Source organism: Podarcis pityusensis (assembly GCF_964106645.2).
Source record: "Podarcis pityusensis genome assembly, chromosome: 13".
Classification (NCBI taxonomy): domain Eukaryota; kingdom Metazoa; phylum Chordata; class Lepidosauria; order Squamata; family Lacertidae; genus Podarcis; species Podarcis pityusensis.
Window position 1 is genome coordinate 39,683,692 of NC_138038.1, and position 24,493 is coordinate 39,708,184.

A 24,493-nucleotide genomic window follows, 5' to 3' on the forward strand; every position below is an offset into this window, starting at 1 on the left:
AAAAGGGATATTGGTCTGTAATTTTTAGTTGATGTTAAGTCCATTCCATGCTTTGGAATCAGCATTATAAATGCGTCTTGCCATGAATCTAGCAGTTTCCCCTCCTTTAAGATCTTATTCATGACTGAGTGGTACTGAAAGCGCATCTTCATATTTCTTGTAATAGCTTGCTGACAGCCCAACTGGTCCAGGCACTTTTCCTGGCTTTGCATTTACAATTGCCTGATGAATTTCCATCATTGTTACAGAGGAATTTAGATATTCAATTTTATCACTTGTGATCTTTGGAAATTTACTTTGACCTAAATATTTTTCTATTTTTCTTTATCCTCCTTTCCTGCTTGATATAGATCTTTAAAATAGTTTATGAAGTTTTTACTTCTTTCCTCTGGCTCATCAATTATCTTCCCTCCTATCTCCTTATCTTTTTGTTTCCTCTTTAGCTGCCAGGCCAGCATTCTACCAGGTTTATTGGCAAATTAAAAGCTCTTTTGTTTTAACCCTTTTATATTATGTTCAATTTCATGATTTAAGAGTATAGAGAATTGGGAATGACTCCTGAGTGTCCCTGCTCAGGAACTGGAGCTAAAGCAGCTGCCTGGTTCTCCATGGAGCTGGTAATGATTAAACATGTGTGAGGGTGACTACAATGAACTTGGCAGAATGAGTCCTCTTTAAAGACCTATTCTGTGGCAGTACATTCAGGAAATGGGAATGTTTTCTTATGTTAAATGATTGTGTACTTTAAGGGGGGGGTTTGTTTGCAGTAGCTCTCATGTGATTGGTTGACTTTGGGTCACATGAGAGGCATTCCATTCTGTTCCAACTGTTATTCCAGTGACTATCATTTTCAACTGTCTTTCTGCTTCTCTCTCTGCATGAGAGGAGGGAGAATGGCTGCCAAGAGAGAGTTCTCAGGATACTCATTTGGGCCGTGTGTGTTAGTGTGATCTGTCTAAAGTGAAACAGAAAGATGAAGATCCCTAAACGTTAATAGGGAGAAACCTGTGCAGGGGCTCTCTGTAAGGAACAGGGAGAATGCCACTGAGGTGAAAGAAAAAACCTTTCATAAGAAACTATCAGACCTGAGTGAGAACTACTATAGCCAAAATGAATGTAGAAGAAAGTAGCTATAAGAGAGTCATTAGTGGTCTGTATTTGTGGGGCTGACCTCAAGCAGTGCTCCTTGGTGTGGTCATATGGGTGTTAGAAACAGGAATGTCCTGCTTTCAGGTGGAAAAGGGGTCTGGTGCTCATATTGGTGATAAATTATTTTGTTACAGGATCTTCCAGAAACAATCAGGCCAGAGGTGTTTTTGGACTCAGAAATGAGTCGTGAAAGATACAGGTGAGCAATCTCTCTCTCAGATTTTCAAAGCTTTCTCCTTTAAGGGAAAGTTATCTATATTGAATTTGTTTTTGGGTTTCGGAGAAGTGTTCAGCAGAACACATTTGGTATATGAAGGTCTCACAATCATCATATGTGGTGGTGCTCTCTAAAACGTTCCCAAACTACACCTGTGTCAGGGACTGGGCAGAGGAGGAGTGGCCGGAGACCACCCCCCCCCCGAACCATCCAGGGAGGAAGAAGAGGAAGACAGTATAGATTTACAACAGGGGTTTGAGGGAGGTCAGAGGCAGATGAGAGGGAAAGTTGGGAAATCATGGGAGAGCAACACACAGCTAACATGTTGTCATTAGAAAGCATTCCAGACACTCCATCTTCCAGAAGCCAGCGAGCCTTTAAAGTAGGAGAGCTGAGAGCTCAAAGACAGAGGGCACGTAGCAGCACCAATAGAAGTGACGAATGAGGAAGTGGGAGAGACGGGGTGTGTGGAGATTCACACGGGACAACGCCATTATTGAAGAGACTGGGTTGTATAGCCTCTCTCTGTAAATGCTGAATAAAAAAGGATGGTAAGAAATATTCCCTTGTTACGATAATTTTCTGGGCAACAGCTGGGTGTTGCTGACAGCATCCTGACAATCTGTCACTTGCACATTGCATTCTTGGGTTCTCAGGAACAGAGCTGGGAAAATATTACGATTCAGCATTGGTGTTGCTTATATCCAATTGTTTATATCCCCCGTCCTCTGAGGAATGGGCTAATGATGTCTAAGCCATAGCAGATTGTGAGGAAAGTGAAGTCTGTAAGTTTGGAGAAAAAGTTTTTCTACTCCTTAAATCCCCTTCATGGATCACTGCCTTGCCGTGGCGAAGGGGCTTGAATAACTCAGAGAAGCTATGAGCTATGCCGAGCAGGGCCACCCAAGATGGACAGGTGATAGTGGAGAGTTTTGACCAAACGTGATCCACCTGGAGCAGGAACCGGATCGGGTCCTGCCGCGCCGGCGACGCGGGGACCCTTAAAAACCACGAGCGCGGAAGCCTGTGGACGTGGCGACTCAGTGGGCACCATTTGCGCCCCCCCGACCCGTGAAGGAGCCTTTTTAAAGGCTACGGAACGGGGGACGGGGAGCGGCGCGGTGCTGAGAGTCCTCTGCTTCCCCTGCTGAGTGAAGCCGCATGCCATGGATGGAGAGTGCTGACTTCTTCCTTTGAACATTTGGATTAAAAGCAACAACCCGTGAGTAATACGGAAATTGGACTTAAAAGGGAAATTTTCTTTTTGGATTTGGCACGATCGGGGAAGGCGCAAAGAGGAAGTCCATCTCCCCGCCTTGTAAACAACTTAAAGCAAGAACTAGATAACTAAGGTTGAGAGAATATCCTTTTCTTTACTGGATAAAAGTTATTAATTTCACGATTGGAAAGTACAAGTAATTTTGCTGGAGGATAAGAGTTGATTTTGAGAGCTGAAGTGCAACCCCCCGGGAACCGGGAGTGATCCGCGAGAGAGCCTGGCGAAGAGATACAAAGATTTTGACAGCTGTCAAAGTTGGGGAATAAAAAGAGAACTTTGTTTCTGGTGCCTTTGCTGGCTAGATTTGTTACAATTTGGATATAAATTGTTGAAAACAAGGAAGAACAAGTTATTTTGACTTTTGGGTTGGAACTGGAAGGATACTAAGTAACCATAATTCCTCTAGAGGGGGTTTTGGGACATTACAAGAATGGCTGTAAGTGGAAAAATACTCATTGAGCTGAACAGGACTTTTTATCTCCTGGGAAAGCTTCAAGAACAAAGCAATATTTTGACTACAAGGGCCTCTACACTGAATGAGACAGTAAAGAAATTTACTGAAACTGGAAGGGACTTGACTCAAGTTTTTGTTCCTGAACAAAAAGTCCTTGTAGCGGAACCAAAAGTTTTTGCAGCTGAGCAGGAAAAGAAACCTGAGAAATGTGATAAAAGGGAACAAGAGATACATGATGATCTGGAAGGGAATGAAGGAGGAGTTACAACACCGCAGAAGATCAAGGAAGGCCAGAGGCCTGTTAGGAAGGACATAAAGAAAAACAAGAATTGGATGATGAAAATTTGGTTTGAATTGGACAATGAAGATTGGAGAGATCTCCTGGTGTGGAGATCTGAAGACCTATGGATTACAAATTTGATCAAGATGGAAGTTGGAGCATTTGGGACATTCAGACTCAAAAGGATTAAGAAACAAGATTTGAGCTCCACTTTTAAATATAGAGGTCTGGATGGAAGAAAAATGGACATTTTCGAGACAGAGCTTCTCCGAGATTTGGTGCTTGGTATAAAGGACTATCAAAAAAACCGGCAAAGAGGAACTGAGAGAGAATTAAGGGCCTCGGATGTGAGGTCTCCAGGCTGATAGCAGATAGACTGATGGACATTGGGGATCGAAACCGGGAAGGGGGGGTTGGAGCTTGGGAATCCAAAGGGTGTACAATTATATTTTGAATTTTTCTTATTTCTTTATTTTGTTTTGCTATGAGTATAAAAAAGGGGAATTCGTGGAAGGGAATTGGGGTCGACCTTAGAAAAAGATTTTAATGTATAAAGACTGTGGATTATAAGATGAAAGTGGCTATTTAAAATGAACTAAATTGAATAATGAGCTAAATACAATAAGGTCAAAATTAGGGATAAGAACTTGTTGAACTAAATAAATGGAAATGGAATACAAGAAGGGGAGGTGCGGGGAAGTCTTGGAAAGATGTTATTCAAAATAAGGCTTAAATGGTAAATGTTTTCTTTTTTCCTTTTTCTTTTTTCTGGATTTTTTGAAAATTTTAATAAATATGTTATTAAAAAAAAAAAAAAAAAGGAACCGGCAAGCCACTCCAGTATCCCTGCCAAGAAAACTCCATGGACAAAGACAACAGGCATATAAAAGTTATGATGCTGGAAGATGAGCCCCTCAGGTCGGAAGGCGTCCAACATGCTACTGAGGAAGAGCGGAGGACAAGTGCAAGTAGATCCAGAGCTGATGAAGCGGCTGGGCCAAAGCCGAAAGGATGCTCAGTTGCGGATATGCCTAGAAGCGAAAGGAAAGTCCAATGCTGTAAATAAAAATATTGCATAGTGTGATGGGACGATGAGCTGCTTGTGCGTAAAATCCAAGTCCCTCAGAGTTTGGTCAAGTTTGCAAACCTCTGTCTGTAACGGAGCCCCTTAAACATGGCTCTGTCAGTCGCTTGCAGATTCCGACAGTGGTTGCTTTCGGAATCGCTTCCAACATAAAAGCTCCTTAACGGAAACACGTCTTCTGGACTCTCTGCGTGACAGTTTCCGGCGAGGAGTGGGTGTCCCTACAGGAGGTCCTGAAACCTCCCCACTGTTTTCGCTGGAAGTGTCTCGGAGCCATCCCTCCTGCTCACTTTCCCTCAGCTCAGTTCTTCTCCCCCTACTGGTTCCCTCTTCAGCTGCTGAGTCTCTCCCAACCTGTGTGAGCCCTTCCACCTCCCTTCCTTCCGATGGCAGTTCCCTGACATCCACCTCCCCTCCAGGGCCCCCTTCACCCCCTCCCGCCCCCTCCTCTATGGGCGGTGAGGAGGCAAAACTCCGGAAGGAACTTCCTTCACCTTCCGATGTCTCGAACACTTCTCTCCACCTGTTGCGGTTCCTGGTCTCGAAGTACTCCTCCTCCTCAGAGTCCATCTCCCCTTCCCCTTCCGAATCCGTGAATCCTTCCAACTCCTCCTCCTCATCGGTGGTCCCAAAGTATTCCCTCCGGAACCTCTCCACAGGATGAGGTTTCCTTGGGAACCTTTGATGGAACGTTTCTATCAATACCTCGTCATTGATATCTTCTGCCATTACCCAAGTGTTTTCTGACTCCGGTTCTCCTTCCCACGCTACCAAATACTCCACCTGATCCCCCTTCCACCTGGCGTCGAGGACTTCTGCCACATGGCTGCTGCATTCCCTTTCTTCTATGATCGGTCCCCGAGTGGACATCCCTTCTCGTCCCCCCTCATACGGTGACAGTAACGACCTGTGAAATACTGGGTGCAGTTTCATGTGGTTGGGTAACCGGAGCCTGAAAGCCACTGGGTTGACTTGTTGAATGACCTCAAAGGGACCCAACCTCCTGGGTCTTAATTTCTTACAACCTCCTTTGAACGGCAACCCTTGGGTTGACAGCCACACCCGATCTCCCACCCTTATGGTTTCACCTTCCCTTCGGTTCTTGTCTGCCTGCCTCTTGTATTCTTCCTTCGCCCTTTCTAAGTTGAGTTGGAGCTGACGATGGATGGCTTCCATTTCTTCTACAAAATGCTCGGCTGCCGGGACGCTCCATCTCTCCCCTCCTCCCCCTGGGAATGCCCTGGGATGACACCCATAATTAGCCAAGAAGGGGCTCATCCCTGTGGACACATTCTCTGCATTGTTGTAGGCAAATTCCGCCAGCGCCAACTTCTCTACCCAGTCATTCTCTCTGTCATTGACATAACACCTCAGGTATTGCTGGAGGACACCGTTTGCTCTTTCCGCCTGCCCGTTGGTTTCAGGGTGCCGGGCAGTCGAAAAGTTGACCTCCACCTGCAGTAAGCTCATGAGCTTCCTCCAGAACCTGGAAGTAAATTGTTTTCCCCTGTCTGAGACCACCCTCAATGGCACTCCGTGCAACCTAAAAATGTGTTCTACAAATAACTTCGCTGTCTCTTCCGCCGTGACTGCATGCGAACAGGCTACAAAGTGGCACATCTTTGTTAGTAGGTCTACCACCACCATGATGGCTGTTTTCCCCTTGGACTTCGGCAGATCAGTCATAAAATCTATCGACACTGCCTCCCAAGGTCGTTCTGGGGTTGGTAAGGGTTCTAATAGCCCCGCCGGCGCCCGCCTCTCCCCTTTGGCTCGCTGGCATTGCTCGCACCCTCTTACATACTCCCGTACATCTTCCCTCACCTTAGGCCACCAAAACCCCCCTGGTTCCTCTCCCTCACCCCTAAGACCTCTGAGCTTATTCTGGGCATATTCATCATTCTCTGTTTCCTCTACCAGTTCTCTTTGCCCCACCAATGCCGCCCCACACACCCAGCGGTCCTCTGGGATGACATGTCTCTCTTCGGGTCCCCCCTCCCCTTCCAAATATTCAGGTTTGCGTGAGAGAGCGTCCGCCCTAACATTTTCTGGACCTGGCACATAACAAATTTCAAAGTGAAATTTGGAGAACTCCTGGGCCCATCGCACTTGCCGTTGGTTGAGCACTCGTGCCGTTCTCCAATACTCTAAGTTCTTGTGGTCCGTGCACACTTGCACCTTATGTTGTGCCCCAATTAATAAATGTCTCCATCTCCTGAACGCTTCATGAATGGCAAGTAGTTCTCGGTCATACACCGTGTAGTTCCTCTCAGATTTGTTCAGCTTTCGCGAAAAAAAGGCACACGGTCTCCACTCTGACTCCTCCTTCCCAGGCTGCAGAAGCACCGCCCCCACAGCCCGGTCTGATGCGTCCGTCTCCACTCGCATCGGTTTTTGTAAATCCACATGCAGGAGCTGTTCTTCCGAAGCGAACGCCCTTTTCAGTTCCTCAAAAGCTCGCTCCGCCTCCGCCGTCCAAACGAATTTCCTCTTACTGCTGAGACAGTCCGTAATGGGAGCCGTCAAGTGGGCAAAATTTCTGATGAACTTCCGATAGAAGTTTCCAAATCCAAGGAATCTTTGCACATCCTTCCTTGTTTTCGGTGTTTTCCATTCCAGTACCACTTGGACCTTGCCAGGATCCATGGCCAATCCCTTGTCCGACAAGCGGTACCCCAGGAATTCCACCTCCTTGGCATGAAACTGACACTTCTCTAGCTTCACCCACAGCTGATTGGCTTGCAGTCTGCCCAACACTTCCCTGACGTCTTTTACATGCTGCTCCTCAGTCTCTGAATATACTAACACGTCATCTAAGAAGGCCACACAATTCTTGTAAAGCAAAGGCCCCAGGACGTGGTTCATAAACGATTGAAAGCACGCGGAGCCTGCTTGTAGGCCGAAGGGCATAACTAAATATTCAAATGCCCCCAAAGGGGTGAACATGGTGGTTTTCCATTCATCCCCCTTCCTTATTCGTATCAGGTTGTACGCCCCCCTCAGGTCCAGTTTAGTAAAAATCTTTCCCTTCCTGACCCTTGTCAAAATGTCATCAATTCTGGGCATCGGGAAAGTCACTGGTTCTGACACTGCATTTAAGGCCCTGAAGTCCACTACAAGCCTGGGTTTGTCCGTGTTTTTTTTGTCCACAAAAAACACTGGGCTGCCCCCCACCGCCCTGGACTCTCTGATGAACCCTCTCTTCAGGTTCTTGTCAATGAACTCCCTTAGCTCCTGCATCTCTCTGTCTGACATGGCGTACAGCTTGCCTACAGGGAGCTGTGCCCCAGGGAGTAAATTGATTTGACAGTCAAAGGGCCTATGTGGGGGTAGTTTGTCTGCCTCCCTCTCGCTGAAGACGTTGCTCAGGTCGGCGTATTGTTGGGGAACCTTCCCCTTCTCCGTTACTTCCGTCCCTGCTAGAGTGGCTCTGGCCCCTCCTTGAGCCTCCCGCTCTTTGCAGTGTTCTAGACAATGTGCTGACCCAAAGGAGACCACTCTCTGATGCCAGCCCACTAGCGGATCATGTAACGCTAGCCAGCTCATCCCCAAAATAATGGGAGCTCCTCCCAAGGTAGCCACATTAAACGCTATTAGCTCAGTGTGTCTTGCTACCCTCATTATCATTGGGACGGTCTGCTGGCTGACTTCTCCTCCCAGCAGCTCCCTTCCATCGATCGTGGTCACCTGCAAAGGGTTACTTAAAGGGATAGTCTGTATCTGGTGCTCAGCAGCAAACTCCTTACTCATGAAATTGCAGGAGCTGCCTGAGTCCAATAGCGCCTTTATCTTTAGTGGGTGTCCGTTAGGCAGCTCTAGTAACACCTCTATCACTAGGGCGGGTTTAGGAGGTTCCGGCGTGGGCACTTTCACTGCTCTTTGGCCTGGCTGCTGTGCCCCGACGGTGGCAGCCAGGCGTTGGCTTTTACTTGCTCCGGTACCTTTTCCTCCCTCTCCCCAACAGCTCCCGCCATTCCTTGCCATTCCTTTCTTTGGGGGCAGACTCTGGCAAAATGACCTGGCTGTTGGCAGAGACAACATTTCTTGGCGCCCTTTCCCTCCTTCTTCCGCTCTTCACTGGGCTTTGAAACTGCGTGCGCGCGCGCTGTTCCAATTTCCATCGGCTCTCCCAGCGGGAACGGTGGCTCTGGAATCTCTGGAATGCGAAGCTCCCTCCAACGTTCCCCCTTCCCTTCCCGCCTCTCCAAGGCTCTCGCCTCTTGGCGCGCTCCTATGGTCAGCGCTGATTTGGTCAGCTGGTCCATAGACTCCGCCCTGGGCGCCCGGGAAAGTTCATCCTTTACCGCCGAAGCAAGCCCTTCTTCAAAGAGCATTTGAATGGGTTCCGCCGATAGATCCCACCCCAATTTATGGATCAACATGGTAAACTCAGTCCAGTACTCACGCACAGATCGGCTCCCCTGTTTGCACGCCATTAACTGTGTGCGTACCACTCCCTGCTCAATATCGCTGGAAAACATCAAATCCATTGCACGAAAAAACTTCCTCGTATCCTTCAGGATGTCATTGTTTGTTGCCATCAGGGGCCTCACCCAGTCTTTCGCCCCCTTTTCGAGATGCCCAATCACAAAAGCCACCCGCGATTCCTCGTCGGGAAAGTCATCAAACTGCAGATTAAGGGCATATTGCATCTCTGTCCTAAAGGCATGATAGTCCTTGGCCTCCCCCCCAAACTTCTGCACCAATCCTGGCAACTTTCTGGCGAGCGGGGTGGTTTTCCCCTTCTCTGCATCTTGAGCCCTCCTCTCCTCGAGCCTCGCCGTCTGCAGCGCTAGCTGGACCTCCAACGCCCGGTACCTTTCCTCCAGGCTTGGACCCGCTCCAGCTCCTGCTTCTCCGGTTCCGGCTGGGTTGCTCATGATGCCTTCTCCTGCACAAACTGCTCACAGAGACTGTCGGAATGCTGTGATGGGACGATGAGCTGCTTGTGCGTAAAATCCAAGTCCCTCAGAGTTTGGTCAAGTTTGCAAACCTCTGTCTGTAACGGAGCCCCTTAAACATGGCTCTGTCAGTCGCTTGCAGATTCCGACAGTGGTTGCTTTCGGAATCGCTTCCAACATAAAAGCTCCTTAACGGAAACACGTCTTCTGGACTCTCTGCGTGACAGTTTCCGGCGAGGAGTGGGTGTCCCTACAGGAGGTCCTGAAACCTCCCCACTGTTTTCGCTGGAAGTGTCTCGGAGCCATCCCTCCTGCTCACTTTCCCTCAGCTCAGCTCTTCTCCCCCTACTGGTTCCCTCTTCAGCTGCTGAGTCTCTCCCAACCTGTGTGAGCCCTTCCACCTCCCTTCCTTCCGATGGCAGTTCCCTGACACATAGGAACCTGGAATGTAAGAACCATGAACCTGGGTAAGTTGGATGTGGTCAAAAATGGGATGGCAAGAATAAATATTGACATCCTGGGCATCAGTGAACTAAAATGGACGGGAATGGGAGAATTCAGTTCAGATGACCATCACATCTACTACTGTGGGCAAGACTCCCGTAAAAGAAATGGAGTGGCCCTCATAGTCAACAAAAGAGTGGCAAAAGCTGTACTGGGATGCAATCTCAAAAATGATAGAATGATCTCGATACGAATCCAAGGCAGACCTTTTAACATCACAGTAATCCAAGTTTATGCACCAACCACTGGTGCTGAAGAAACTGAAATTGACCAATTCTATGAAGACTTACAACACCTTATAGAAATGACACCAAAGAAGGATGTTCTTCTCATTATAGGGGATTAGAATGCTAAAGTGGGGAGTCAAGAGATAAAAGGAACAACTGGCATATTTGGCAAAGGCTAATAGAGTTCTGCCAAGAGAACAAGCTGGTCATCACAAACACTCTTTTCCAACAACACAAGAGACGACTCTACACATGGACATCACCAGATGGGCAGCATCGAAATCATATTGATTATATTCTCTGCAGCCAAAGATGGAGAAGCTCTATACAGTCAGCAAAAACAAGACCTGGAGCTGACTGTTACTCAGATCATCAGCTTCTTATAGCAAAATTCAAGCTTAAACTGAAGAAAGTAGGAAAAACCACTGGGCCGGTAAGATACAATCTAAGTCAAATCCCTTATGAATACACAGTGGAAGTGAGGAACAGGTTTAAGGATTTAGATTTGGTGGACAGAGTGCCTGAAGAACTATGGATGGAGGCTCATAACATTATACAAGAGGCAGCAACCAAAACCATCCCAATGAAAAGGAAATGCAAGAAAGCAAAGTGGCTGTCCAATGAGGCCTTACAAATAGCGGGGGAGAGAAGGCAAGCAAAATGCGAGGGAGATAGTGAAAGATACAGGAAACTGAATGCAGATTTCCAAAAAAATAGCAAGGAGAGACAAGAAGGCCTTCTTAAACAAGCAATGCAAAGAAATAGAGGAAAATAATAGAATGGGTAAAACCAGAGATCTGTTCAAGAAAATTGGAGATATGAAAGGAACATTTCGTACAAAGATTCCCATAATAAAGGACAAAAGTGGAAAGGACCTAACAGAAGCAGAAGACATCAAGAAGAGGTGGCAAGAATACACAGAGGAACTATACCAGAAAGAAATGGATGTCTCATATACCCCAGGTAGTGTGGTTGCTGACCTTGAGCCAGACATCCTGGAGAGTGAAGTCAAATGGGCCTTAGAAAGCACTGTTAATAACAAGGCCAGTGGAAGTGATGATATTCCAGCTGAACTATTTAAAATTTTAAAAGATGATGCTGTTAAGGTGCTATATTCAATATGCCAGCAAATCTGGAAAACTCAGCAGTGGCCAGAAGATTGGAGAAGATCAGTCTACATCCCAATCCCAAAGAAGGGAAGTGCCAAAGAATGCTCCAATTACCGCACAATTGCACTCATTTCACACACTAGCAAGGTTATGCTTAAAATTCTACAAGGCAGGCTTAAGCAGTATGTGGATCGAGAACTCCCAGAAGTGCAAGCTGGATTTCGAAGGGGCAGAGGAACCAGAGACCAAATTGCAACCATGCGCTGGATTATGGAGAAAGCTAGAGAGTTCCAGAAAGACATCTACTTCTGCTTCATTGACTATGCAAAAGCCTTTGACTGTGTCAACCACAGCAAACTATGGCAAGTTCTTAAAGAAATGGGAGTGCCTGATCACCTCATCTGTCTCCTGAGAAATCTCTATGTGGGACAAGAAGCTACAGTTAGAACTGGATATGGAACAACTGATTGGTTCAAAATTGGGAAAGGAGTACGGCAAGGCTGTATATTGTCTCCCTGCTTATTTAACTTATATGCAGAATTCATCATGCGAAAGGCTGGGCTGGATGAATCCCAAGCCGGAATTAAGATTGCCGGAAGAAATATCAACAACCTCAGATATGCAGATGACACAACCTTGATGGCAGAAAGTGAGGAGGAATTAAAGAACCTTTTAATGAGGGTGAAAGAGGAGAGCGCAAAATATGGTCTGAAGCTCAACATCAAAAAAACGAAGATCATGGCCACTGGGCCCATCACCTCCTGGCAAACAGAAGGGGAAGAAATGGAGGCAGTGAGAGATTTTACTTTCTTGGGCTCCATGATCACTGCAGATGGTGACAGCAGTCACGAAATAAAAAGACGCCTGCTCCTTGGGAGAAACGCGATGGCAAACCTAGACAGCATCTTAAAAAGCAGAGACATCACCTTACCAACAAAGGTCCGTATAGTTAAAGCCATGGTTTTCCCAGTAGTGATGTATGGAAGTGAGAGCTGGACCATCAAGAAGGCTGATCGCCGAAGAATTGATGCTTTTGAATTATGGTGTTGGAGGAGACTCTTGAGAGTCCCATGGACTGCAAGAAGATCAAACGTATCCATTCTGAAGGAAATCAGCCCTGAGTGCTCACTGGAAGGACAGATCCTCAAGCTGAGGCTCCAATACTTTGGCCACCTCAATGTCTCGTTCTATTTACCCTGATTGATAAATACCTAAACAGGTTCAAATGCAAACTACACGCGGCTTTTGTGGACTTGACCTCCGCTTTTGACTCCATCCCTAGAGATAGGCTATGGCAGAAGCTTAGTCACACCAACATAGATAAGAGACTCCTCCACCTTCTTATGGAAATTCATAATGACATATCGGCCAGAGTAAAATTTGGCCCTCTGGGAGCTCTTTCTGATTCTTTCCCTCTGAATAAAGGGGTCAAACAGGGCTGCCTCTTGGCCCCTTTTCTATTCAATTTCTACATCAATGACATCGTTACAACCATGAAGGCCCTAAACCAATCTGCCCCCTCTTTACAACAGCTCAAGATCCCTTTATTACTCTATGCGGACGACATGGTGATACTGTCCTTAACCAAGCAGGGCCTAAACAACATGCTCAGAGGGCTCATGACATATTGTGATACCAACTCCCTCAAAATCAATTTCACCAAAACCAAAATTTTTACTTTTGGCACGAAAACTCAGAAGCCACTTTGGAATTTTGAGGGCCACTCTATTGAATATTGTTCAGCTTTCAAGTATTTGGGTATCACTTTTCAGCATAGGCTTAGCTGGTCAGCTCACCTAAATATGACCATCCTGGCTGCCCGTAGAACCATCAAAGCCCTGCAGAAATTCTTCTACGCAAAAGGCGGCCAGTTGGTTCCACCAATCAGAAAAGCATTTATAAGTAAAGTCCTCCCGATGTTACTGTATGGGGTTGAAATCTGGGGGTGGAATTTAAAAACACTACAACGGCTCGAGATCCTACAAAACTCTTTTGCACGAAAGTTATTGGGTCTCCCCAAGGGCTCGGTTGCTGCACATTTAGAACAGAACTGGGCCTCCCCTCCATTGTTGCGAGAGCCCACATTAGAATTATTAGTTTTTATTGTAAATTAATTAAAGCCCCAGGTTCCCTACTAGCCAGACAAGCCTTTTTAACTTGTTCTTATAGCAACAAATGGTCCAAGGCCATGGAGACTATTACTGCACGCTACTCCCTCCCAGATCTTGACACGCTGTCATCTTGGGACCAACATAAAATCCGGGCCTGGATTCTTACAAGAGACGAGGTCATGGACCGGGCACAGTCCACCTCAGCTCGCCTCTCCACGTGGCTCCCTAAAGTGAAAGTGGTAAGATCACTTGCCAACTACTTGATAGACCTGACGGAGCCCAATTTGAGAAGAGCGTTTACCATGGCCCGTTTCCATTCTATACCCACGGCCTTCTTGCAGGGGATTTACACTAAGACCCCTATTACTCAGCGCCTATGCCCATGCACAATGAATGAAGTAGAGGACTTCATACATTTATTTTTCTACTGCCCTATATATGAGATAATAAGAACTAAGCTCCTCCTCTTGATCCCGTCCACCATCACATCTAAGGAAGACTGTTTGAAATCGCTTCTTGTGGACGCAAATCCCCAAATTTCACGTGGGGTGGCAATCTATATAGTGCAGGCTTTGAAACTCAGGGCTACTCTGACTGGGTAGTGTGTTCTAGACCTGGACCTGTTTTAATTCTTTTATAACCTTTTAACCTAATGTGCCGAGCCTATTTTGGGCCAATATATGCTTTTATACATCTCCATTTTAGACTCCTGGCGTTAGCAACTAAATTTTTACATTATTGTCTTAGGGTAATTTTAAATGACATCACGCCAGTATTATCGCTTTGAATTTTGTTTGGTTGCTTGTCTCTAGCATTTTTTGTCTTATCCTGCTATGGCTGTATGCTAATGCAATAAAGGTTTGATTGATTGACTTTGGCCACCTCATGAGAAGAGAAGACTCCCTGGAAAAGACCCTGATGTTGGGAAAGATGGAGGGCACAAGGAGAAGGGGACAACAGAGGACGAGATGGTTGGACGGTGTTCTCGAAGCTGCAAACATGAGTCTGACCAATGGTCCATGGGGTCATGAAGAGTCGGACATGACTAAACGACTAAACAACAACAACTCCTTAAATAAATGCATAAATACATTTTATTTTGAAGAAAGGTGGGATAGAAATCAAAGTGTTGGGATGTCATTAGTTGTTAGGAGAGGTTATATTTGTTAGGTATTATCCTTCCTCATGTTTGTGAGTTCAGCAGAGTGCCATCCATTTGCAGCTTAAAAGAGAAGCCTTACATAGGCTAGTTTTAGCCTTTTAGTTTAAGTAGCCCAGGGTGCTTTAAGGCAGGCTGATATTGCCCCTTTCTCCCACTTAAAATAACTATTATACACAAAATTGTCTTGTCAAAGGTAAAAATAATGTTTGCTCATTCAGAATGCTTCTTGAAGAGTAGCCAATAAGCAGCATTATTCAGGATTAAAATGGTAATCCAGTTACAAAGACATGCTTAAGTCTAGCTTAGAAATGGAGCCTGAGACTGGAGCTCAGACTTACCAGATCTTGCAACATTGCAGGCACATGGAGAAGAGCAGAAAGAAGGTGTTCCCAGGCAGAGAGGAGGAGATATAGTTGCGCCTACTTCCTGCCTGGGCACAAGGGGATGTTCTTACAGAGCTCTTGCTAGCAAGTTTACGGGGAAACCCTTTTGTGCGCCTATCTAGCAAAACATGAATTGATGGTTCGACTGCATTTTAAATGTCTCACACAAAGAGCTCATGGTTTTCTACTTTTCAGTTGTGATCCTGGGGTTAATATTCCACATCTCCATTTCACTCTTTTACACCCTGCTTTCCATAGGTGTTTGTGTGTGTAGGTCTCTTCCTAATTTTCATAGAATCATAGGATTGTTGGAAGGGATCCTGAGGGTCATATAGTACAACCCTCTGCAATGCCAGAATATGCAGCTGCCCCATGCAGGGATCAAACTTGAAACCTTGGCATTATCAGCTCCAGGGCTTTTTTCATCTGGACCTCACCAGAACTGAGTTCCAGCACCTCTCAGGTGGGCGCCATGGCCATTATAAGAGAAGAAGGGTGAGTTCATGGTGAGTTCCGGCACCTCTTTTTCTAGAAGAATAGCACTGATCAGAACCGTGCTCTAACCCATTGTACTGTTTCTTTGAGATTTTACGGTCAAATATTATTGAGTCCAAGTACCGTATTTTTTGCCCCATAGGGCGCACCGGCCCATAGGGCGCACCTAGTTTTTTGGGGGGAAATAAATAAAGAAAAAAAATATTATTTCCCCCCCCAGGCGTGGGGCTGGGGTGGGGGAAGCCCGAGGTTCCCCCAACCCCAGCCCCCAGAACAGGCTTCTCTCTGCAAGCCGTGGGAGAGCTGCGCGAAGCCCGAAGCCTGGGGGGCGCTGAGCTCAGTGCGCCCCAGGCTTCGGGGTGCAGGCAGCGACTTTGCGCAGCTCTCCCACGGCTTGCGGATAGCTTCCTGAAGCCTGGAGAGTGAGAGGGGTCAGTGTGCACCAACCCCTCCCACTCTCCAGGCTTCAGCGAAAGCCTGCATTTGCCCCATAGGACACACACACATTTCCCCTTCATTTTTGGAGAGGAAAAAGTGTGTCCTATAGGGCGAAAAATACGGTAGTTGGGATGGGGATTGCTTCCCGTCAGGAAGATGCAGAGGGTGTCCAGCTGGTGTTTAATCCACTTCTCTTTCCATTTTCTACTTTGTGGGATTCAGACTGTGCTTCACGGAGGCTGGATCCTTCCTTTGCTTGTATACTGATGTCATATTTGAGGTGAGAGGAGCTGTCACCATCACTTACCACTTTGATTCATGGTCTAAGCACCTGGCCGAACAGAAAACAGAGAATTGGGTTGTTGCTGGGCCTTTGATCAACATTGAAGCAGATCCAGCAGAGGCTGTGGCAGCTGTTCACTTCCCTCACTTCTTGTGTCTTGCAGGTATGGCAGGTAAAAAAGCTTGCAAAAAAATAAATATTGCATGTAACAGGAAGGGTGCAGTGATAAGCTTTGCCATCCAAACTCAGGGGAGGTCATGCACATGCTGGCTGCAGAGGAGTGGGGGGGTCACCAGTTGGGGAACCCCCAAGGGAAGAAGGCTCAGAGCCAGGAGATTGTTGGTGGGACAATGACGAGGGGTCAAAGGGAGTAGCCAGGGAGGAGGTGTTGTCGGAGGTTGAAAAGGGAATAGGCTTTAGTGAGCAGGAAGAGGCTGTGACTGAGAGCAGTGCAGAAGTGGAGGCTGTAGAGGAGGGGGACTAGGAGACAGATGTGTGAGGCAGGCCGCTGAGAAGCCAGGAAGTCTCCTCTCCTTTTGCAGCCAGCTCCTTTCTCCATTCGTCTCCCAGAATCAGAAGTGGTATGAAGAAGGCAGAGCAAATACAGACATGGTGATGGAATCTGAGATTGCTTGGGAAGGATCTTGGGGAGGAAGAGCCTTAGGGAACAGCCTCATAGGGATTAGATGTACCGGAATGAGTTGCAGTGCAGGGTTGACATTGCTGACACTGGGTGTTTTAGGTGTTTTATTGCTGACCTGCTCTTGACTCCAGTTCCTGGTGGACAGCTCCACAGTTTCCCACTTGTAACATGTCTGTTTGTTTTTTCTTTTGCTCCTTTCCAGGTAAAGATGGTTCCCAAGTCCTCATTGCACATTTTGTGGAAGGGGGGATGAGTCTAGAGAAGCCAGACAGAGTGGGGCCGTATCATGTTGTGTTGGAAAACCCAAACCTCTCTCCTCTTGGAGCCATTTTAAAAACCTTACAGTCATGGTTGAAGCAAAACGTCCACCCTGTGGCACTGCTCTATCAAATGGTTCAATTCCAGCCACCAACATTCCACCTGTACCTCCTACCCAATGACTCTTCCGTGAGAAAGGTAACTGCAATTCTCCAACTCTGATTGGTATTCTAGATGTCCTGGATCTTTTGCTTGACCATAGGAAGCCTGACAGAGTAGCTATACAAAATTATGCATCAGAGTGTGTCATGGTTCATGAACTGTATCTCCTTTTGTTGGGCTTGAACTAATTAACCAGACTGCTAGCCAACATCAAATTACCTGTCCATATTTTGGTCTCTACTACCAGAGTGGTGTAGTTGTCTTTATATTACTGATGGAGATCCTGTGTCCCTTCAAATTCTGTGGGATGACAAAAAAAACCATCATTCCTGACTCATGACACCTGGAAGGTTGCAGGTTCCCCATCCCTGCCTTACAATCTGCAGCAAAGCCAAGAAAGGGTAGGGATCCAGTCTTCCAGAAGTTGGTTGTCTTTCCTGCATATCTCAAAAGTGACCTTTGCTTTTCCCAGGCGGTTCATGAGCATGAAGTACAATGCCATTCACAGAGAATAGAGAAGCCCCCTGGGACCCTGAAACCTTTGACAATTGGCTGTCGCTTCTTTGTGGAGACAAATGGTGCTAAAATTTGCCCCAAGGTGAGGCACAAAGATGATGGAAGGTTTTTCCAGAGCAGAGCCAAGGCTGTAAAGTATGAGAACGGGAGAACTCCACCAGGATCCCCCTCACCCTTTAATTTGACTCCCTTGGACTGGTCGACTGGGCTAAGTCCTGTTTGCACATAAGGAGGTTTCATGCTTCCCCACAGGAAGTGGAGTTTCAAAGTCTGGATGCTGACAAGCTGCAGCAGTACGTGGAACTGTCTGCTGAGCAAATGCAGGATACCTTCAACTTTAGTGTGATGGAGAAATGCACGAATGAACTCATCTGGGAGGCCCTTGTGACACAAAGTGAGTTGGAATGGAGGAAGATCAGAAGGTTGGACCATAATTTGGGAGGCAGGGTGATAAAGGATATCCCAGTCACATTCCCTCTTTGACTGCCTCATTCCTGTTCTCTTTCAGAAGACTTAAAGTCCCCTGAGATGACTTCTCCTCTTCTACATGCAGCACAAGGTCAGCCAGTTTTAATTATTTCCTCTTACTTAAATCCCACCTTCCTCGCAGTGGGAGCACAGAGTGACTGGTGATAGAGTACTGCTGTATACATGGTACAACACAGAAAAGTCATTTTTGTAATGTTATGGAGTCTCCTTCCAATACAATAGATTCCCCCTGCTTTATAGTCTCCTTTGGTGCCAAATGAAGGTCTTTCATACCAGCCCTGTTTTGTAGGAGCCACTATGGCCTGGATTCAGCACACCCTGTGTGCTAACGGAATCCAGTGCAAATGCTCACGATAGTGCAATTGGGCTTTCCTCCCTGCTGGGCTTGGGCAATATATTATCACCCAGGACCCAGTATGAGGGGCAGACCGTGATGTCACTTTCACTCAGTGGTGTATTGCTGGTGAAACTGCTGGGCACCTGAGTCCCTCTGCTAGCAGCACTCGCTGGAGGGAGTCAAGGTCCTCTCCTGGTTCATGTCCCATGATCATCATTTTCCCATAGTCCCTCCTTGTTTCATATGTATCCACACACTTTTGCTTTCTCTCTTTTCCAGGTGCTTCTTGCTGCACATCAGCCGATGCAGCATCCAGCAGCACTGACTCAGGACATGGTGTGGAAAGCAGGTAGGGCTTAACGTTCCCTTTCCTCACAAAAGGCCAGTCTTGCTATTAGGCCCAGTGAAGCAGCTTGGCCTTTTATTGCTGATAAACGTAAGGACCATTGCAACCCGCATCTCTTCCTGCTCCCTCTGGGCCAATCCCAGTCACAGAAGTCCTTTCCAGATCTTCCCCAAAGCAAAGCCTTTAGTTAATGATTCATTTCCACACAGTTCATTAATTCATCTCACTTGTTGTCGATTATTGCAATGGTTCTTCTTAGGGGGCGGTTGTTAGGTAATCACATAGAGAAAAAAATAAAAGTTTTCCCCTCCTTTCCGCCCTGTTCCGACATACCGACATCTTTGTTGTAGTCCTCTTTGATATATTTTCCTGTTCAGTCCAACCCATCGCTCAGCTTCACAGAGGTCGTTTTCAAATTAGCAATCAATACTCCCTTTCTTCACTTGAAACATGTGCATTTGCTCCTCTCCGATTATTTATTTTGAGCTCCTGCAACTAGGTCGCGATCAGAAGTAGCGTCCGGGAGAGCGAAAAACCCACACGAGTGCTATCCGTCTAGTGCCCACACACCCTCCTTCTTTCAAACCTGGGGGGTGATTTATAGGCAACCGCAGAAAAGGCAGTGTTTTTCCATTCCACCTGGAAAAACTCAGGAGGCTAATTGCTCCCATATTAGCCTCTTAATTACCTCGTGTGAGCCGGAGAGATGGTATTGTCGGCCATCTTCCAATGCGCCCCTAGCGGCCCCCGGCAACACTTGCAGATGGTGTGGCTCCTTCCCGGGTCCCTTTGCTGATCTTCTCTTGTTTTGTGCCTTCTTTTTCCTGCCTCTGGGGGTGACAATGCAGAGTGATGAAGAAGACCACCAGAGACCACCTGGTGTCCTCCCTGGAGAACCTGAGGGAGGATGATCTCAACAGGTTCAAGTTCAAGCTGAACGAGATCCCTGTCATTGAAGGCCATGACAACATTCCCCTGGGGCGGCTGAAGAAGGCAGATGTCATGGACCTGAGCCAACTCCTCCTGAGTTTCTACATGGAGGATTATGCTGTGCAGGTGACGGCTGATGTCCTCAGAGCTATCAACTGCAGGGATGAGGCACAGAGGCTCCTCAGCCTCACCAGGAAGAGGTAAGAAAGAAGGAGGGCCATCTCATGGAACTTGCTAGGAGGCAAATGGAGCACCAGTCGCCCTTGATGTCAGTGCCAGATTACCAAATAGGCAGAATAGGCACCGGCCTTTGGGCCCCACACTGTTTAGGGGCCCGTGACAATTGATCAGAATAATATTGATTTGATTTTGAAAGAAAATTACAAAAGATTATCAGGGGATAATTTGCAAGTCCCTCTCTTTGGAGATTTTGACTGCCTCTGCAGGGTTTAATCCTGCGCTGCCTGATGCCTCACCCGCTGTGAGGTGAGGGGGATTGATCCTGATCATCTCTTCATGGAGTCTGAGGAGGTGAAATGAGAAAAACTTTATTTCAGGGATAACCAATCTGGTGCCCTTCACTGTTGGTTTATCTTTTTTATTTAGCAGAATTTGTATAACGCTTAGTTGTAATAAAATATGTAGTGTAAGCAATTTGTATTAAACATAACATCATTTTTTTAAGTCAGAAGTTTAAAATTAGATCCATTTCAGTCCGGTTTCCGTCCTGGTTTTGGGACGGAGACGGCTCTGGTTGCCCTAACAGATGATATCCGTAGACAACTGGATCGAGGCGGGTCAGGACTGCTGATCCTTTTAGATTTGTCAGCAGCCTTTGACATGGTCGATCATGATCTTCTGGACCATCGCCTCGCAGACGTGGGGATACAGGGCATAGCCCGTAACTGGTTGTGCTCTTTTATCTCTGGTCGGGGACAGAGGGTGGCACTAGGGAGGGAAATGTCGTCATGCCACTCCTTGGTGTGTGGAGTGCCGCAGGGCGCAATTCTCTCCCCGATGCTTTTTAACATATTTATGCGCCCCCTTGCCCAGATTATCCGGAGCTTTGGGCTGGGCTGTCATCAATATGCTGATGACACTCAGCTCTATCTGCTGATGGATGGCCACACCGACTCGGCCCCTTACACACTGACCAGATGCTTGGAAGCTGTGGCTAGATGGTTTCGTGGGAGCCGATTGAAACTAAATCCTTCGAAGACAGAGGTCCTATGGCTAGGTCGGGATGGCATGGGGATGAGGGACCAACTCCCTTCTCTTGCGGGGGCCCAATTAGTGCCATTGCCTTCCGTTAAGATTTTGGGTGTAATCCTTGATGCCTCCCTTTCCATGGAGGCGCAAGTTACAGCAACAGCCAAGGCGACATTTTTCCACCTTCGCCGCATCAAGCAGTTGGTCCCTTACCTTTCCCGCCCCGACCTGGCCACAGTGATCCATGCGACGGTCATCTCCAGGCTTGACTACTGTAATTCGCTCTACGCGGGGCTCTCCTTGAAGCTGTCCCAGAAACTCCAGCGGGTACAGAATGCTGCAGCGAGGCTCCTCACGGGGTCTCTGCCATGGGAGCATATTCATCCAGTGCTTTTCAAGCTGCACTGGCTCCCGGTGGAGTACAGGGTCAGATTTAAGGTGCTGCTTTTGACCTTTAAAGCCCTTCACAGCCTAGGACCCTCGTACCTACGGGACCGCCTCACCTGGTATGCCCCACGGAGAGCCTCAAGGTCCATAAATAACAACACCCTAGTGGTCCCAGGCCCTAAGGAAGTTAGATTGGCTTCAACCAGAGCCAGGGCCTTTTCAGCACTGGCCCCAACTTGGTGGAACGCTCTGTCTCATGAGACCAGGGCCCTGCAGGATCTGATTTCTTTCCGCAGGGCCTGTAAGACAGAGTTGTTCCACCTGGCCTTTGGCTTGGAGCCAATTTGATTCCCTCCCCCCCCCTTTTCTTTTTTCTTTTCCTTCTCCTGCAATGAGGCTACATTTTAATATTTTAATGTTCCATTATTTTAATGTTGTATTTTATTTTTGTTTTTAAGTTGTAATCATTCATCTTGTTTTTATTATTGCTTGTAAGCCGCTCTGAGCCCGGCCTTGGCTGGGGAGGGCGGGGTATAAATAAAAAATTATTATTATTATTATTATTATTAAAATGACTTGAGTTGAAAAAATTCAAAATGTTACTAATAAAAGCAGTTAAAATATAATTTTTTAAAATGAATTCACATATGAAGATACATGTCAGCTTTACATTATCTGGGTAGGCTTGCCTTAAAAAAGAAGTTATTTTTTTAAAAGCAGGCACTTAACATAATACAAAAAACGCAACTGCCTAATGTCAATGGGCAGGGAGTACCACTGTGTAGGGGCTGCCTTGCTAGAATATGGCTTCCTCTCAGGTGTTGGACTGCTGCTCCCACCAGTCCCAGCCAGAACAAGATCAAATCTAGATGGGAGAGATTGTAGGACAGCTTGTTCTCCCTGGAAGCAGGTGTATTAGTGAAACTTTCCACAATTATAGAGATGGCTTCATATATTTGGATTATCTGCATAGGCCACAACCTGGAACATTCTAGAGTTCTGTTCCCCTGATGTTGCTGAACATCAACTCCCACCCTCTCCAAGGTCAGGTTAAGCTATCTGGGGGTGATGGAACTTGTAGGCCAACAACATCGGGGGCCCAGAGTTGAAGATCATTCTCTAGAGATAATTGTTGAACCTCCAGAAGTTGTTGAACTTCAACTCCCATCAGCCCCAGCCAGTTTGGGCAATGGAGCCCAGGATGATGGGAGTTGTAGTTCAGCAACATTGGGAGGGCCAAAGGTTCCCTATGCTTTTTCTAGAGTTCCTGACAGGATTTGGGGGCTACTTTCCTCTTCATTTCTGACAATATTTAATTGATTCACACATGTACGGAATTGTTTTTTCTTTCCTACAGGAACTAGCAGTTCATTGCTGAAAACTGTGCCTTATAAGGTAATAAGAGTTTGCTGGATCAGGCCAGCATCCTGTTCTCACCCCTGCCAACCAGATGCCTGTGGGAAACCTGCAAGTGCAACAACTCACTCCCTTTCTGTGGCTTCCAGCAACTGGTATTCAGAAACATTTCTACCTCTGACTGAGGAGGGAGAGCACAGCCATCATGGCAAGGGGCCGTGTCTTCCATGAAGTTGTCCAGTAACTTTTTTTAAACCACCCAAGTTGCTGACCAGCACTGTCTCCTGTGGAAGCGAGTTCCATGGTCTAACTCTGCGCTGTGTGAAGGACTTCTATCTGTCCTGTGTCTTCCAGCATCCAGACTCATTGGATGCTCACTGGTTCTAGCGTTCCAAGGAAGGGATAAAAACATTTCTCTGTCCACTTTCCTCACACCCTGAATAATGTTATAAACTTCTATCATGTCCTCTCTTACCTTTTCTCTAAACAGTCTGCAGTCTCTCTCATATGGGAGTTGCTGCATCCCCTCAATCATTTTGCTTGCCCTTTTCTGAACATTTTCCAACTCTACGATGTCCTTTTTGACGTGTGGAAACCAGAACTGTACACAGTATTCCAAATGTGGTTGTGCCATGGATTTGCATGACGATATTGTGATATTGTGCTCTGGTTCGCCAGAAGCGGCTTAGTCATGCAGGCCACATGACCCAGAAGCTGTACGCCAGCTCCCTTGGCCAATAAAGCGAGATGAGCGCCACAACCCCAGATTCAGTCATGACTGGACCTAATGGTCAAGAGTCCCTTTACCTTTACCTTTATTATGATATTCAGAGTTTTAGGTTCAGCTCCTTTCCTAATGATCCCCAGCATGGAATTGGACTTTTTCACAGCTGCCGCACACTAGGTCCACCTCTTCATTATGCTCTCCGCTGTGACCCCAAGGGTTGTGCTGTCCACTTTCATCCTCCTCCTTGGGAAACAATGGGAGCCCCTTCCCACCGTCTCTGATCCTTCAGTCTCCAAAAAGATCTGGACATCAAGCTGTCTCAGCTCTCCCAGCATCCTCTGCAACACTTCACTCAGGCCACAGCCACAAACATTTGCCAGTTTTATAATGCCCTGACCTCCTCTGGAGAATAATGTGAATTGTAGCCCATTGAGCTGTTAAGAATTCTCCCACAAAATCCCTAGCTTTTTCCAACAGGGCTTCAATTTCCACAGCTCCAGGAAAATACCAGTGAGCCACACAAAGCAGAGCTGTCTCATTCACTAAGCACAGTGCTCTTGGAGAGCAAAGTCCCTCCTGAGGCTGCAGTTCAGTGCATGTTCCTTTCCTGACAGGACTTTTTCTCCTGCTGGGAGATGTACATCTTGGGAGGAGGAGCAGATTTCAATCCCAGGAGATGAAGCCAGGGAGAGACAGCCTGTCCTCCCCTGAACTTCCTGGGTGGTGGAGGCTTCGTTTTGCCTTAGGGCTTCTTAACACTTCTCCTTTTCAGTTTGTACCTTGTAAATAAAAGTACTTTGTAATAAAGATATTTTACCAATAATATTATGTCCTTTTCATTAGGCCTTCATAAGCTTCCAGTATTATTTCATTGAAAGGAAACTGGTACTAGAAGTCTTGCGCAGTTTTTGAGACTGTTATCATGGGAATTTTTGAGACAGTTTTGGGAATTTGCCCATTGGAAAGAAATTGGAGAAATGGTCTGGAATGAGAGAAGTTCCCTGGGGTTCCTTGGGCCAGTCTCTGTCTTAAGTCTACGTCTGCTTCAAAGAATGTC

At 46.8% G+C, this 24,493-nt stretch overlaps 1 protein-coding gene across 3 annotated transcripts in view; it reads left to right on the forward strand.

The window, feature by feature from the left end:
• The window catches only part of LOC308461259 (uncharacterized protein), a 50,191-nt gene extending 27,339 nt beyond the window's left edge, over nucleotides 1-22,852 (forward strand). The window contains exons 6-14 of one of the 3 annotated variants that reach the window (XM_080978015.1): nucleotides 1,284-1,348; nucleotides 16,016-16,248; nucleotides 16,922-17,175; nucleotides 17,612-17,737; nucleotides 17,908-18,049; nucleotides 18,164-18,214; nucleotides 18,761-18,830; nucleotides 19,676-19,957; nucleotides 22,711-22,852. In XM_080978015.1, the coding sequence (XP_080834141.1) occupies nucleotides 1,284-1,348; nucleotides 16,016-16,248; nucleotides 16,922-17,175; nucleotides 17,612-17,737; nucleotides 17,908-18,049; nucleotides 18,164-18,214; nucleotides 18,761-18,830; nucleotides 19,676-19,957; nucleotides 22,711-22,717 (1,230 nt within the window). In that variant the 3' untranslated portion in view covers nucleotides 22,718-22,852. The remainder of the gene's footprint in view (nucleotides 1-1,283; nucleotides 1,349-16,015; nucleotides 16,249-16,921; nucleotides 17,176-17,611; nucleotides 17,738-17,907; nucleotides 18,050-18,163; nucleotides 18,215-18,760; nucleotides 18,831-19,675; nucleotides 19,958-22,710) is intronic. The other 2 variants (XM_080978016.1, XM_080978017.1) reach the window with 2 other exon arrangements.
• The last annotated feature ends 1,641 nt before the right edge of the window (nucleotides 22,853-24,493 follow it).